The following is a 17,358-nucleotide window of genomic DNA, read 5'->3' as shown; positions in this document are numbered from 1 at the left end:
TGTAAATAAAATTCTACTAATGGAAATAATTTATTTGAATAACTCACAGTGCGTAACAGTTTACACATGTCAAGTGGAAGTTTCATTTTTCTAAGACAGTGATACGTATCGTAGAAAAATAGTTTCATAAAGGATATTTATTTAAAGGAATCCTATATTCTTTTTGATTGATCACATTTTACTCGAGTATAATTAATACAAAATAACAGTGCCTAACACACTCACGCGCAATGAAGTTCAAACTTGTACTAAATACAAACAATCAAGGTAAGTCATACAATAGATCGTGGGGTAGACCGCGCGAATTTTTAAATCCTTCGAATATTATATATGTATTATGTTACAAATATAAATATGTTTTAATATTTACATTTTAGACAAAAATCTGTTACAGAGTGTATTATACGTTACGCAATGTGTTTTAATCGAAATTTAAAGTAACTTTGTATCTAGAGACAATGAATATACGTTTACGATTGTTCAAGGTAACTTTTATTTTTTAAATTCATTATTCCAAATTTATCAGTTGTTATAAGTACTGCAGTAAATACCGTGTGGACGTTAGTTGGTTGAAAAATTACGTGGTGTACACATATTAAAGTAATAGAAAAATGGAAGTAAAATTCATGTACACTAAACAAAATCCGCAAGAAACTGCAAATCCAATTAGTCGATTGCTTTTTGGGTATAATTTCTATAATATTATTTTATACATTTTAAAAATAATTGTATATTATTTACGATGCTTGTTATAATATTTTAGATGGATGAAGGACATATTCATGAATGGTACTAAAAGGGATCTCACGTTATCAGATCTATATCAGCCCTTAAAATCAGATGTATCCAAAACAGTCACGGATCGATTACAAGAGTGAGTAACGCAATAAATTCTTTAAAGTCGCAATTAGTAATTTAGAATCTATTGTCATTGAATTTCAATGTTTGTTACTTATTTATCATTTATTTAGTAATTATATTTGGCCTTGCTCTTTCAAGTTTGCACGGACTTCTGAATTTACATATTCTACGTTTGTAGATCGCTTACTAATTTTGTTGGAAAATTTTAACATTCAGAATAATATGAGCAAGTGATAATGATTAAGATATTCTTAATTTTATCTAAATTCCATTTTTACAATAAAAATAAAAAGAAAGTTATTTGTTTTCTCCGTTTGTTATATATAGATTCTGGAATCAGGAAATTCAAAAATGGGAACAAAAGGAAAAAGAAACGCATTATTACATACAATCAAGCAAAAGCAACGACTCTCCTCGTTTAGAAAGAGCTTTGATTCGTGCATTTTGGAAAGAATATATCTCCATTGGCCTCCTATTCTCAATTCAATTCACAATCCTAATTGTATTGAGCCCAATTATAGTGTCGTGGATTATTACCTACTTCAGAATCAGTGATGACATCAAACCCATCACAAAAAATGAAGTTTTAGCTTATGTTGGTTATCTAATAATATGCCTAATAATTTCAGTGTTTATTTTGCATCATTCTACTCTACTATCACGAAAGACAGGCATGAAGATGAGGGTCGCTTGTTGCTCGTTAATTTATAGAAAAGTAAGAATTAAAATTTTTGTTATTTTATTAATTTATTAATTTTAAAAATTTGTATAATTATAGTTTGAAAAGATATAATAGAGTAAAAGTAATTATTCAAATAATAAAATATTTGTTAAAAAATATCATAGGAGTTTTTTAGATATGAATGATGCATCGATAATTAACATTTTATCGTCAATATATCCTTCAAAGTATATTGATAACGTAGTTAACATAAATTAACAGGTTCGCTTACGCTGATTATAAATACTATTATTGTAGCTGCTATCGCCGTCATACAGTCTTCGCTAAATTAAAGATATCCTTGAGCTTTCAAAATTTTGTTCGCTTGATATGTATATTTGTGGTATATGTTCCTGTTGTAGATACTAAGGCTTAGTAGAAGCTCCTTGACTCAAATCAGTTCTGGTCTGGTGGTAAATCTTCTCAGCAACGATGTCAGTCGTTTCGACGAATTAACTTATTATTTAAACTTTCTCTGGATAACACCCATTCAAGTAATTTTAATTACAAGAGAGATATTTCTTCAAATTTTTATATGTATTTTTAACTTATCCTCCTGTAATTAATTTCTAGCTTACCGTCGTGACCGTGGTAATGTGGCACAAAATAGGAGTTCCAAGTATAATTGGTGTCGGAGCTCTTTTGCTAATGACTGTTCCGACTCATTTTATATTCCTTTCAATGACCCGACGATTTAGGAAAGTTGCCGCTTTCTTCATGGATAAAAGAATGCAGCATATGAATGAATTTATAAGTGGTATTGAGGTAACCAAAGGATAAATGTAGAAAGTTTAGATATTTAAAGAATTTTTCAATTAAATATTGTATAAATTATTCAAATTAAAAATGTTTGATTGTTGTACTCTTGTGTCACTCTATAGAACCGTATAATTTACGTATGTCTATATTAAAACACGTCATAAAAAATTCGATATCTGTCCAGGTAATCAAAATGTACGCCTGGGAAAAGCCATTTGAGAAGATCGTTAGAGCTGCACGTTCCATTGAAATCAAGAAAATAGCAAATACTTCATACGTTCGTGCAGTATATTTGGCCCTTATGGTTTTTACAAATCGTATAATTCTGTTCATAACTCTCCTATCGTACGTTCTACTGGGATACTATCTACAGCCAGAAATAACGTTCATGTTGTCTAGCTACTTCGAGATCCTTCAGCTCACTACCACGCTATTCTTTCCTCAAGCTCTTCTAATGTCTGGAGAAACATTGGTGTCCATTAAAAGATTAGAAGTTGTTCAAAATATAATTACAATAATGATATTATTTTAACATAATCACTTATCTTTTACTAAAAACAGATTATCCCTCTTTTTCTAGAAATTTTTATTATTAGAAGAACGATTAAATGAAGGGAGGATGCTCGGTCAAACTCATCCAAGCGGAATCTTAAAGTTTAAGAGAAGAAAGGCAAAGGAAGAAAATGTAGAATCTATTAGAATAATGAATGGAAACCAAAATTCGAATTTAAACAATATTGATGAACAAGTACAAGTTTCGATAGTATTGGAACGAGTATCGGCGAACTGGGTGCCCAACCAGCTGCCGCCCACTTTGTGTAACATTTCTATGAAGATTGAAAATGGAGAATTGTGTGGTTTGGTGGGCCCAGTAGGCTCAGGAAAATCTTCGATTTTACAGCTTCTGTTAAAGGAACTTCCTTTGGGAGCTGGAAGGGTAAAATTATATGGTAAACCATTTCAGAATGTTGAATACGATAAAGAAGGGTATATGACAAATATTCCGAATTTGAGGATTTCTTACGCCAGTCAGGAAGCTTGGCTTTTCTCTGGATCTGTTAGGGACAATATTCTCTTTGGACAACCTTATGACAAGGACAGATACATGGCTGTAAGTTCTATTGATATATTCTTTGTATTAAAAGTTGTAATAGATTCATTAAAAAGTTAATAATAGAGTTTATTCCAGAAGACAGAAATTGATTATTTAGTTTACAAGATCATTTAAAATGGACTATTGAAAAGCTACATATTTAATTTTCAAGTCTACCTAAGAATTCCTCAAAAAATTTTATTTTAATGCTTTTTAAATTTTGTAATTGTATTAAATGTAATTAAGTGATGTTCCGAGTTAATTATATGAAGAATCGATACGTTGTAGGTAACGAGAGCTTGTGCTCTGACAAAAGATTTTCAGCAACTCCCTTATGGTGACATGACCAATGTAGGAGAAAGCGGGTCCTCTTTATCCGGGGGACAAAAGGCGCGAATAAATTTGGCACGAGCCGTTTACAGAAAAGCGGATATCTATTTATTAGACGATCCTTTGAGCGCAGTGGACTCACGCGTAGCTAAACATCTCTTCCACAGGTGTATCAAAAACTACCTTCATGGAACGACCAGAATTTTGGTCACCCATCAATTGCAATTTATCAAACAGACTGACACCATTGCAGTATTGGATCGCGTAAATATTTTTATTGAACAAAAATAACTTTAATATAATTTATTCATAAAGAACAGTTTTTAAAATTGTGAAGTAAACTTTCTACAAATTGAGAAAGGAATTGTTTCTAATCATCTTCTGTATTTTTCAAGGGTTGCATAAGCATGTATGGAACGTATGCAGAATTATCAAAATTAAACGAAGACTTTGCAAATATGATGAATCGCATTAAAACATCAACAGAAGCTAGAAAAGATAGCGAAATTGTAGAAGCTTCTGAAAACTCCTTTGCGGAGAAAAGACCCAGTAGAAGTGGTATCCGCAGATTGTCTTCCGTAGTATCCACTAACAGTAGCGTGGTAATTATAACATATATTTTGTAACGTTAAGAAATTAGTATCTGATATAATCATTTTTAGGTTTCCTACGACTATGAAGACAAAACATCAGCACCAGATAATGATGAAGCTATGGCAGCAGGTCGTGTCTCTATCAAAGTTTACAAGAAATACTTTCAATATGGTGGCTCCATTTATGCACTACTCGCTTTATTATTTACCGTAATTATATCTCAAGCAGCAACTAGTGGAAACGATTATTGGGTTTCCTATTGGACGAACCTTGAAATCATAAGAAATTCCTTAAATGGAAGCCAACCATTTAAATCTCAATATTCGGTTTACTTAATGAATAACACGATACTGTCGCATGTGTTCAATTTGGACAAATATGGTCTCTTAACTACATCTAACGCTATATATGTGTATACCTTTTGCATCATGGCCTGCATTGTGACAATATTCGCTAGGAATATATCCTTCATGAAGATTTGTATGGACGCTAGTAAAAATCTTCACGACACGATGTTCTCTAATATATTGCGAGCGACGATGGCCTTTTTCCATCGTAACGCTTCTGGTAGATATCGCTTTAAAATTTTCTATATCGTAGAATTTATTAGTGAATTATCATATATATTTTAAAAGTGTTTATTTATATGAAAAAGTCAATATAAATTACATGATGTGAATTTGTTTCTACAGGAAGGATTTTAAATAGATTTTCTAAGGATATGGGTTCCATGGATGAAATATTGCCGAAGGTGATGTTAGAGACCATTCAAGTATTTCTTGTGATAATCGGCATTAATTTCATGGTAGTGGCCATGAATTATTGGATGCTCATTCCAATAACGGTATTTCTTATTCTATTTTATTTTACAAGGAATACGTATCTAAGAACCGCTCAAAGTATCAAGCGTCTTGAGGGTATAGGCAAGTATTTCATAACTAGATTGCGAATATTTATGCATTTTTATGAAATATCAAGGTGTAAAAACCCAAACTAGTTATTCTAATATTTAATGGATGAAACAGGTTTCTGTTTAGAAAAGTCTATTTATAATTAATTCTGTTATATTATTTATATTAGTCTATTTATAATTAATTGTTATAATTATAATTAATTAATAAGAAAAATTCATTATAAAGAGCTACATAATTCTAATAAATCTGCAGCAAAGAGTCCAGTATTCTCCCATGTAAACGCTACATTAAGTGGATTGACCACTATCAGAAGTAGTGGTTCGAATATCGTGGAGTTAGTGCAAAGACAGTTCGACGATTTACAAGATGTGCATACAGGTGCATGGTGCATGACCATAAGCATCCCTGAAACTTTTGGACTGTATCTAGATTTTGTCGCGATAACGTTCGTTGCGTGTGTCTGCTTGTCTTTTATCCTAGTAGATACAGGTAATATAAGAGAAAAGAAACTAGAATTTTATTTTTGTAATTTTTCACTTAGAATATGTTTGATATTTCTAACCATAGGTAACGTCCTTGGTGGTAACGTCGGTTTGGCTATATCGCAATCGTTAATTATAGTTGGCACTCTGCAACACGGGATGAGACAAAGTGGCGAAATGATAGCTCACATAACATCTGTAGAGAGGATCTTACAATATATTAACTTGCCTAAGGAAGATCCATGGACCAGCGACAATCCACCACCAGCAGATTGGCCAAAACATGGACAATTGACTCTGAAGAATGTTAGCATGAGATATGATGAAAATGAAACTCCTGTATTAAAGGTGATTAGACAAGAACAAATGTTATACAAGAATTATTAGACGAATATTATTTTAATGGAATTATGAAATTCGAATTATTTATCTTTAACTTCTTCTATTTTCATAGAACTTAAATTTGACGATAGAAGCGGGATGGAAAGTTGGTGTCGTAGGTAGAACTGGCGCAGGAAAATCGTCTTTAATATCAGCGCTTTTCCGGCTATTTGCCAAAGGATTGCAAGGAGAGATTAAAATTGATGGGAGAGATAGTAGTACATTAGGTCTGCATGAGTTACGTTCGCGAATATCGATTATTCCTCAACTCCCATTTTTGTTCTCCGAATCATTGCGTTACAATCTGGACCCATCCCATATTTATAATGACGCGCTACTATGGGATAGTCTTCGACAGGTCGAATTGAACAATCTTGTACTGGATCAAAAGATAATAAATGGCGGAAGTAATTTGAGTATTGGACAGAGACAGTTGATATGCTTGGCTAGAGCAGTTTTAAGAAACAACCGAATATTAGTCTTAGATGAGGCTACAGCTAACATCGATACGCAGTAATTTTAATATTTTGTATAACTTTCACGTTCCTAGAAATTTTAATTTCTTATATATTTAACTATACTTTTTTTTAAGCACGGATGAACTAATTCAAAAAACCATAAGAACAAGATTTGCTGACTGTACTGTCATTACAATTGCTCATCGTCTGCACACTATTATTGATAGTGACAGAATTATAGTAATGGACAACGGTTACATAGCGGTACGATTTATTTTAAGATTAACTAGAAATATGAACACGTATAGGTCTAGATCGTATCATTGATATTCTAGTTTACTTGAGAATAATAGAGATTCATTGAGATCCAATAATTTACATTCTAGAGCAAAAAAACTCTAAATTGGTAACTATAAATGCTGGATTGTAACATAAATTTGTTTTGTTTTTACACATATGTGTTCATATTTGAGTTCAATAACTTAAATTGGTTGAGAGAAATAGGAACAGGACTTTGTATTACAACGTAATATACATATATATCTACATCTTTATGGATGAACATTATAATATATGTTATATCTATTAAAACAGGAATTTGGTTGCCCTCATGAATTATTGCGAGACAAGCCCGAAGGAATTTTCTCGAAAATGGTAAACAACACAGAAGTAGCTATGGCACAATCTCTTCGGGAGCAAGCACACCTGGCTTATTTAAAGAACACTAGAGAAACAAGTCTGGAAGACGATACGACAAATATAATCGCGCAGAGCTCTCTTTGAAAAGTCTTAAAATTTAAAAATCTAGTGATGTAAGAAATAGATATAATGCAATGATTAGGGTAGATAATTAAGGACTACTTGAAATTTCTCGTATTTATTTAAAATTGAAAGTATCGATACAAACGTGTGCTCAAGGAAAATTAATAATTCTTTCTTCTCTTCGCACTTATATTCCTTGCCTCTGCATTTTACCACAATCACTTCGTCGTTAGAGTAACAGTTTATGAACTGTAATTGCATCATCGACATAATGACATAGAGTTTCAAGAAAATGAATTGGAGAAACATGATTGCGTAAATTTGAATTAATAAAGATTAAAATACATTTCTGAAAAGAATAGAACTTTTATCGCTTTACAATCCCCTTACTGTATCTTTTCCTGATTCTATTTTTTCTTTTTCTTTTTTTTTTTTTTTTTCTTGAGGCAGTGATAGAACTAAACGTAGAAGATTGTACATGTTTTCCCCTGGAAGGATTTATAAATAAATTAATGAAAAGAATAGAAGAGAATATTTTTAGAATATGTTAACTCGTATGGTTTGGCAGCTAGTTCTACGATTAAAGTGTAGTGGAATAACCGGTAATGTCACTCTTTACTCTTAGATGAGATTATACGCGACCTCGTGTCATTCTTATGTTGTAAAAGGCAATATGTTCTGTACTCTATTCTTTAAGAGTAAATCCCTTAATAATAGATCAATTTTTGTTTGTTCTACAAATTTTAAACGAACGGGTACACGATCTGGGTATAAGTCTTAAATATATATATAATATATATGTATATATATATATAATATTTGGATTCTTTTTCCTCTTAAGTAAATTCGTTACTAAAGTAGAGCCTAGTATAAGTATACTCTTTTTTCTCTTTTACTCTTCATAAAATGTATTTCTCTCAAAACTCTAAGTCGTGTATTTGGATTAGAATAGCTTAAAGGAGACGACACGCGGTATCGAATTCCCCCGTAAAAGTTTTTTTGTTTCTAATACTCGCTACTTATATTGAGCTATATGGTCTGCGTAAATTAATATCACTCGGATATCTGATTACATAAAAACAACACAGCCTATACAAAACGAAACTACGTCAAATTATTTATATGGAATGATAAAACGATGAACACACATCCATAAAAATAATAATACATAGTGCTTCTATTTAAACTATAAAATTCTGAATAATTAATTTTCTGATGATTGAAGAACAAAATATTAAAAATCTAAAACCTTCTATCTTCTTTTGTTTTTTTTTTTATATATATACATATCATTATGCTCTTTCTACAGAAAACAAATGAATAAAATAATTGTATAACGCGATGTATAATACCATATTTAGATATCACAATTAGAAATATTTTAAGCAGACCATGGTATGTACATTCAGTTCTCATATATTATTACATACATGGAAGTGCATCTTTTTTCATATCGAATCCATTTCACAATTCTGAAATTCGTTGCGAATTCTCGAAAAAGTTGTCATTACTCTTTTCTTTAAATGTATAGGAAGAATGGTTTATAATCACGATTATTGTAAAACATTTTGTAAGAATTTTAGAAAAAAGAAAAAAGATCAATTTTGCAAGGAATTCACGTATAGTGTGATACAGATCCCAGGTATTAGATATTCCACTTCTAATTTGTATGTATGTCCTCTAAAGGCTAGATACATAATACATTAACTGTTAACTTTCGAATAGCACTTATCATTACATCTTTTGCTTTTTTCTTTTTTCCTTTTTTTTTTTTTTATTTAATCGCCGCATCTCGCAATTTTACTTTCAGTCCTTATAGTGATGCTTAATTTATATTCTCTTACTCGATATATTCATGTACCATAATCTATTATCATAGTTACTTTGAATTAAAAACTATGTTTGATTTATTCCTCTGAATCGTAATTCGTGCATCTAAGATTAAATTTTTCGCTTTAAAATATTCAATTGATTAAATCGTTTGTGTATGAATCATCTAATTATAAATAACCGGATAGGCGAATATCTCCTTCTCTTTTATTCAAATAATACGTATTAGTTGTTCAGTTGTAACAGCAATTATATTTTAATAACAACATTTTAACATTATCGAGTGCTTTATAATCGTAAATTATATCAGTATCTTCCAACACTTTGTGTCACAGCTATGTTTAACTTTATTTTGTAAGTGCATCTATAAACTGTAGTACTAAATATTGTATAACAGCGATTTTTATGAATGATCCTCTTTTTTTTTATCATTTTTAGAATATTTTCAGAAATATCCTCTAATTCCTTCTATTTTTCTACACTTCATTTAGTTCGATTGGTTTTCATCTGGTTAATAAGAATATAGTTTACTAACTTGTATATATTGTTGCAAACTAGTTAATTAATTTTTAAAGGAACGTAAATTGTAAATGAATAGATACATAAATATGCAATGAGAGATACAATTTCTAAGATATTGTGAACGATCATAAATGAATTTTATTTATCGAAATTGCAAATTAAAGTGGAAAATTAATTAATTAATATAAAGAAATGAAGAAAACACTGTTATATAATATTGTACCATAAATTTCAACTAATTTTTTTTCGTTTCCTTCTTTTTTCTCACAATCTCTTGTGCGCTGGAACTTGACCTACAATTGTTCCCTTATAAATATAGTACTTTTGTAGTATATTTTCTATTTAGCAAATGAAAAATAATAGATATCAATATCATCAATGTCGATAATTTTTGTTTAACAAATTCAATAAGCTTTCGAGTTAAATAACTATTTTTACTTTTTACAACTCTCTTTTTTTTATTTCCAATGTAACTTATTTAAAGTATATAATTAAATATTTCAGCAAAAGTCATAAAAATATGTTTAAAAATCTCAGGAGAAATATAGATACTGAACACGTTAAAATTAACTTTTTGGCATCGTCGATAGATGTAACTATGATTATGTAATCAATTTCGATCTTCCCATTTTTATTTAAATTTAACTTTGTTTCCCCTACATTAAAATATAAAAAAGTTATCCTCTTCTGCGTTTGAAATACTTTGTCTACTTTTTTTTTCTTTTCTATTGCTGCTAAAAATGTTATATCAGCTAATCGAAATTAAAATATCTTTTTCTTTTTGGCAGTTACAATATCCTTTGAGCAATATGTGTGATATTTTTTAAATTATAGATTTATTCCTGTATATTATATTAATTGCATTTACTATCTCTTTGGTTTATAAAACATCGTGTCAATGAATGAAGTTACAGTGTCATAACGTAACTTAGCCGTACACTTTTGGTATACAATTTTACATTATACCTTCAGAAGTGTTCTAGTTTTTATAAAGCAGTTTCTGTAACGATGCGTATTACCATTCACTTCTCACTATCATACACTCATTATGCATGAATGAGAACACTGATACTGCTATCACTCTAACTGTCCGTACAACAAAGTGATAAGCTACGTTATTTAAACTTGAAATAGTTTTCCAAAGAAACAGAAAGCATCGCTTTTGCGTCCCATCCCTATTGCACTGTTTAACCGTGATAACACGTTACAGTTATATGTAGTATCTAAAAAAATAGGAACATGTAAACGAACAAATATTTATAACAATTACAATTAAGCAACAGCTGCAAGTTTAAAATATATAATGAATTAAACGTAACAAAAAAAATAGATAAATGCTATTTTAGAAAGAAAGATACTTCGACATTTGGTTTACGATGCCTGGGGATAGTGTTAAGTTAGTGGACGGTAAAGCACAGAGAAATATTGCTAAACGGTTGTTTCCCGGTCTACATGGATATATTCCACGAAACCGGGCTGCTGTTGTCAGGATGCTGCTCCCAGTAGCGTCTCCTCTGTCGGCGCTCGCCTCGGTCTATTGCTTTTTTTTGTACCCTTATAGTGAAGTCTTTTCGTACGCGCTTTTGACCTGGAATAATAATAAAAAATTAATAATTATATATACCCTCTCCTTTCTCTCTCTCTCTCTCTCACACACACACACTCTCATGCTTTGTGATAATACCTGCTAATCAGTACCACAAAGAAGCACGCAAAGGCAGCGATAATTCCAGCGACACCGGCTAATACCAGCCACATTTCCGAAGGTAATAATCCAAGTAATTTCGCCCCGTTACCACAATTCGCTTCATCGTGCCCGGACGGACAATGAGCTCTCCCATCACACCAAAGACTCGCGGCAATGCAAGCGCTTAATTCGGGACACTTATGGGGACAGTCTCCGTTAGTCAATGTCTCATTCTCTATTCCTCTTTCGGGTAAACGTAGCTGTCTACGTAATGCAGCTCTGCTCTTCGAAATTTCTAACCACGAGGCTGCAGCCTGACCAGATTCTCTTGCAACAAAGTCCAGCAAAAGCGCAGGAGGTCGTGGTGGACCTGGCCATTTACCCTCGCCAGTGCCTCCTAGCCACTCTTCGGAGAAGACGTGAACGGTGAACTCTCTTGTACCTGGTTCAGCGGGACACACTACTTTTAGAAGTTTCGGCGGCCAACCAGAGTAAAGGAGGATTCTGTTGGTGGTTGGACATTTGCTTTGTTCGTTCATTTCTGATATCGGCGATGGTTCTAGGGGAAGGAACCAGCCCCAAGTTAAAACGAAAAGGGATCTGTTTTCGCGTGCCTCCACTAACCATGGAAGTCCTTCACAATAAATATCTGGTCTCGATAATGGTGGAGCCACGAATCGTAATTCACCACCTACAAAAAGGAGAAATTGTTAATATACTTGAAGAATCTGTGATTGTAATGACAAACCAGTACAAAACTGTATAAGCTTTTAAAATTATAACTTTTTATTTTATGAAACAAATTGTGTAATTAAAATTGTGTTTACTAAATGTCTTCATAATGAATTTACCATAATAAAAATAGAATTCAAATTAACTCAAATTAACAATAAAATAAAATCTTTAAATTACTTATAGAGATAAATATAATATACAATTTTGTACATGTTTTCTGTACATTGACAAATTGAATAGTGAAATAACAACCTTCTCCGCGTACTCTTTGCTTTCTGGGACACTCGGGTGCACGGACAAGTTCGAAGCTAGCATAAAAAAAGAGAGTTTCAAAGTCTTCGTGCGGGGCTTGTTGTTCGATTAAAAATGTAATCTCCAAAGCTCTGCTCGAAGAGATGTGCGTCAATGGAAGATGCGACGTGTTATCACATAAGCAAGCTCTCGGAAGCTTTACATCCCGCCAGGGCGCTTCGTATAAAACTAAACGAGCTTCTCTGGAACCCACTTCTTGAACACAACGTGGTCGGCCAGTATGAGGATCTGGCTCGCTCGTGCAAATAGTAGACTCGCCTAGACTGACGTTGTGCAACGTCAATCGCACCCTCTCGTCCGCACCAGCCTCTATACGATATCTACAGTCTAATTTTGGGGATCCACCTCTTCCAAAAAGACGAACATCACGAGGTGATGTTACCTCGCCGCTTCGAACTTTGCGCCATACTCTGCTGCAAATTCCGTCTCCCCAGGGTTCGCCAACTTGAGTGGTCGAAATAAATTCGTACTGTGCCTGTGCGAATAAATAGGATAATGCACAAAATGATAGAATATGTTCTAATAATTTCTCGATAAAGATAACACCGAATTGGGGTCAATAACGATGATATTATTAGCTTACATTAAAGTTAACCGTATGAAGTGCAGTACCCAACAACGTTTCCATACGTAATGTTAAAGATGGTGCGACTGTGATGTAACTTTCATCCTCTGTACACGGCCTCGTGCTTCTAGTGACATTCCTCAGAGCCGCGTGTGCACACAGCTTAGGTGTGTCGTCACAAAGCGTGGCCATTGGAAGTCCAGTGGACGGCGTACCATCCCAAAATATCAGCTTTATCGCGCAAGGTACATCCGACTGAGAACTGGCGTTGTTCTCGACGCTACCCGTTAAGTCCCGTTGCGAGTACGAGGAAAAGTAGATCCACACTCTGTCTCCAGCGGATCCTTTGATATTCCAAGTACAGCTGGAATTTGGTGGCAGTGCGTGAAGCGGCGCTCTCAGTATGCCGCTCCTTTTGTTAGTACCATTTACAAAAAAATGGCAACCTTGAGGGCCTTTCGCGTAGTCGAGGCCATCAGAGTCGACGTAAACTACTTGAATCTCGAGTTCGAGCCTCAAAGCAGAGGCACCAAGGGGGATGGCTATCGGGGAACTTCGGAACTCCACTTGCATAGTTGGACCTCTGGCAGTGATCCTGGGTAAAGGTCCTCCGCAATAAACCAATAAAATCGAATCTTCTGGTCTGACCCCATCTCGAAAGATAAGATGATCTTTCTCCGGGCGGCAATCTTGCCATACACTTAAAGTACTATTGGCTGTGGTAATCCCGACTGGACCAGTCGGCGTAGATTTCACCGAAATCATAGCATGCTTACAGGTAGGCACCTCCTTCTGTCTTATAGTTATCGAGCAGCTGGCATTTCTCGGATATTCCCCGGGATAGTTGGGACTCTGTAATCTACATTGTTTCAAATGACATTCATAAAAGTTTCTAGAACAGTAAGTACCCGGCACGGGGGAGCCCCTTTCAATCGGAAGCTCAGGCTTTCCTAGTCTAGCTACGGCTTCGTTGCGCGCCACAAATCTGTACCTTAAACGAAATTCGAAAGGTACGCTGGAAGGTGCGTGAAACAATCGTATGGACGCCGTGACTGTACTCGTCTCGCTGTAGTAAGAAGCTTTCCCTTCTCCAACTCCACACCACGAGCCACCCGTAAAGTGTCTACCTAATTCTGCTAATTGTAACGATCCTTCAGGACAGCTGGTAACAAAGCTATCAGTGTTTGGGTCTACTCTGCCCACGCTGAACGCATCCCACAAAAGTTGTACAAGTTCACCGTACCCCTGGCCAGCAGCGGTGAACGTTAAATGACAAAGAAATGGCAGACGTTCCTCGCTAGGTCTCGGAAGATCCAATTTGTATGTACGTCCTTCGCGTCCGTGATACGTACGATTACAGGGTGTACACATCGCTGGCTCGTCACTATTATCTCCGCAATCATCTCGTCCATTACAGTACGCGTCAATCGGTACACAATGCCCATCCCGGCAAGTTAACTCGGCCAGACCGCAATCGCCAGCTGCCACACGGTCTGTCCAACCGAATAAAAGTATGAACAGAACTAGAACAGTTACACGAAATCGTTTGTAACCACCTCCAGCATCAGCTATCTCCTGTGAACAAGCGTTCATAAAGTTTTTCGTTGCAGATAGAGTAAGATTATTTAGAAAATTCGTAGTGAATGTTAAAAAAGATTTAACAACTATAATTAATAATGAGACTTCCTCCTATCTATGACTTTATGAGTATTTTTTTTTTTTATTGTTGTTCAAGAATTATTAATGTGAGAAATAGTGATGTAGTGATGAAATAATTTTTTGTTAATATCTTAATAGCATAGTTCAATAAATTACATAGGTATTCGTTTTACGGAAGTACTTCACAAATTTTATAATACGTTCAACCTACTTTTCGACATATTAACAATCAATTCTATCACTATAGAGCACTGTCACGTAAAAGGGGGGAAAGAACCATTTACCGAAGTAAGTGAACAAGTTAAATCAAATACTTGGACCGCACTGTACAAAGGCCAAAAGTGTACCAGCAAACAATGCATTTCAATCCAGGAGATGGCACTTAATTACCTCTCTTATCTTTTATATATTTACACAAATACTTTGTACAAATAAAGATACTTCAAACGTGAAATTTTTTCATCTTGATAGACTTCTCTTTATGATTGCTGTTTGTGATTTTAAACAGTCTTGTCAAACACTTGTTATGAATAGCTCTATATACGTGAAGAAAATGGATAGCACACACATACATACACATACTCCGTTGCTTGCATTAAACGGCGAATTTTATCACGAATGACCGTTGAAACGAATCGGAACGAAATCTCTCTCGAGATAAAATCTAGTTTTTGATGTGCTTTTTGCTTTCATACTTATCTGTATGCATTCTTGCGTGAAATCGTTTTTTATTTTTCATGATATAACTCAAGATACATTACCGGTCTTTTTGACACCAAACACATGTAGATCTATATTAACATATTTATGGCTGGAAATTTTAAAATTCAATAATTTTTGTAGTTAATTTCAAATATCATGAATTAATAATAATAGTTAGACTGCAGATGTTTATGCATTCTAAAATAATTAAAAAATTTAAAGATATATAGAATACACTTAATATGCAAAAATATAAAAGATATCCAAAATAAAGAGGTTATTGCGGTATTTAATGGGTGGAACAAATCGCTATTTCCTGAGTTACATTCATAAAAATATGAAATTGCATAAACATCCGCGTCTAATTGATTGCCATAAAAAATTTTCCTTCCCTCGGAATCAACTAAGGTGAAAAAACCGAATAATACACCAGTGGCCATTAACATGTTTAGCACATCAGTAGTGATAAATAAAACTATCAGAAAAAGTAAAAAGCTAACAATACAAAAATTACGTATATGATGATATATTACGTATATGAGATGTAAGGATATAATAATCTTCATGGAAAAAACAATGACAATGTTTATAGAGATCCAGAATGAGTGTGCCAACTTGTAAAACGATGCACGCAAAGGTTCTTGTACAAAAAACACTTTTTGATTTATTAATGTGTGAATCCATTTACCATAATCATCTGTCAGTGAAACGAACATCACAACAGCAAGCCTGAATCGATGACACCGAATCAAAGTTCTACGCTCGAGGGATCATATGCCTGGAAAGTGGTTCAAGCACGTTGAAACTGTGACTCTTGACAATAATGACAGCCGACATAATTATAATAACGGATCACATTGTTAATTAACATCACCCCCGAATTAATTTATGCTCACTGAATGTGCTATATAAAATAAAAAATTCAGTCACCAACACGAGAGATTCACTCTTTCGTTTTCTCTTCTTTTTCTTTAGAATGTACTACATACTTAGCAACAATGACAAAGATATCGTAAGTCACAACAGAGAATAAGAGCTTTAAAGAGGGTAACGTATATACGAGGCGGAAAGTCCAGTGACCGAATGCAGCTCTACACTGTTAAAAGGTTGATGCGCAACTGCACACTGCACAGTAAAGAGAAAAGCCCGGAGGGCAGCTTCGCTGCAGGGCATACCGGGGTAAGGGTGATGGAACGAAACGGGGCTGAGCTCAGGGGCCTGGCACCTCAATGCATCGATCGCCGTTTGGTCCTTTTCTCTCCGTTTCAACGCCCTAAACCACGCTACGTATCGCACTGACGTAGCTAACGATCACAATACCCGGCTGCACTAGGTCTTTCGTAGTCATTAACCACGCTTTTCTTTAAATCACCCAAAATGAAAATGAAATTTCAGTAAATATTAAAATATAAATAGCGTTTAAATATTTGGTTTCAGTATCCGATATATATATATATGTACATAAATTATATTACTTTTTGTGTACACTACGCTTCTTATTTGAAAAGATATCCTCAGAGATACAAACATGTAAAATAATTGAGGCAGCAGCTCCTCTGGGCTTTCTTATACAACAATTTACCGTTAATAATACTAGTTAATTGATGAATAATAAGATATAGACTTTTTATGATTTTACAATTTTTAAATAAAATAATTTGTAATTTATAAAATTTCATTTATTTTGTTACCAAATTTGATGATGTTATCTTGTATGGTATGGTATCTTGTGACTCATAAAATTGAACAAGAGGGCCCTAGTCACGGTTCGGAATCAAATCTGGTCAGCTACCAAGGAGGAGTCTTTAGTCTTGTCCATTACTAAAGATTTAGAGATATAATGTGTTATTTAATACTCTCTGAGACATTAAGGCTTCAAAGTCAATACAATGGAATGAAAATGTAGTTAGTGTATTTAGTAAATGAGTTACAAATTGAATTTACTTATCTAAAGGCGAATTCCTATTATACGAACAAAAAATCATACTTCG

The 17,358-nt window shown here is 33.8% G+C and overlaps 2 protein-coding genes across 4 annotated transcripts; one reads left to right on the top strand and one right to left on the bottom strand.

The window, feature by feature from the left end:
- The first annotated feature begins 548 nt into the window (after nt 1-548).
- LOC139994098 (ATP-binding cassette sub-family C member 4) lies at nt 549-7,719 on the top strand. Its single transcript, XM_072016422.1, has 16 exons — nt 549-685; nt 764-874; nt 1,189-1,576; nt 1,945-2,076; nt 2,156-2,347; nt 2,526-2,834; nt 2,922-3,452; nt 3,723-4,028; nt 4,160-4,366; nt 4,427-4,925; nt 5,051-5,281; nt 5,525-5,761; nt 5,840-6,102; nt 6,209-6,648; nt 6,728-6,857; nt 7,188-7,719. Exons 1-16 carry the CDS (start codon nt 612-614, stop codon nt 7,374-7,376), a joined length of 4,239 nt encoding a protein of 1,412 aa, XP_071872523.1. The 5' UTR covers nt 549-611; the 3' UTR covers nt 7,377-7,719.
- LOC139994103 (uncharacterized) lies at nt 7,455-16,479 on the bottom strand. 3 transcript variants are annotated; one of them, XR_011801557.1, is made up of 6 exons: nt 14,950-15,656; nt 13,025-14,581; nt 12,382-12,916; nt 11,392-12,085; nt 11,066-11,295; nt 7,455-10,930 (listed from the first exon to the last, which is right to left on the bottom strand). XR_011801557.1 is itself a non-coding variant. In XM_072016434.1 (5 exons), the coding sequence occupies exons 1-5, from the start codon at nt 16,062-16,064 to the stop codon at nt 11,193-11,195; spliced, it is 2,898 nt and encodes a 965-aa protein (XP_071872535.1). In that variant the 5' UTR covers nt 16,065-16,479; the 3' UTR covers nt 7,455-11,192. The 3 variants fall into 3 exon arrangements, 2 of the variants coding, with proteins under 2 accessions (XP_071872535.1, XP_071872534.1); XM_072016434.1 differs by lacking the exon at nt 14,950-15,656 and adding an exon at nt 16,056-16,479 and having other exon boundaries at nt 7,455-11,295; XM_072016433.1 differs by having other exon boundaries at nt 7,455-11,295.
- Nucleotides 16,480-17,358: the final 879 nt, after the last annotated feature.

The sequence above is a fragment of the Bombus fervidus genome, chromosome 14 (assembly GCF_041682495.2).
Source record: "Bombus fervidus isolate BK054 chromosome 14, iyBomFerv1, whole genome shotgun sequence".
NCBI classification, from domain to species: Eukaryota; Metazoa; Arthropoda; class Insecta; order Hymenoptera; family Apidae; genus Bombus; species Bombus fervidus.
The sequence above is the reverse complement of the archived record's forward strand: the minus strand, read 5'-3'. Positions and strand labels throughout refer to the sequence as shown.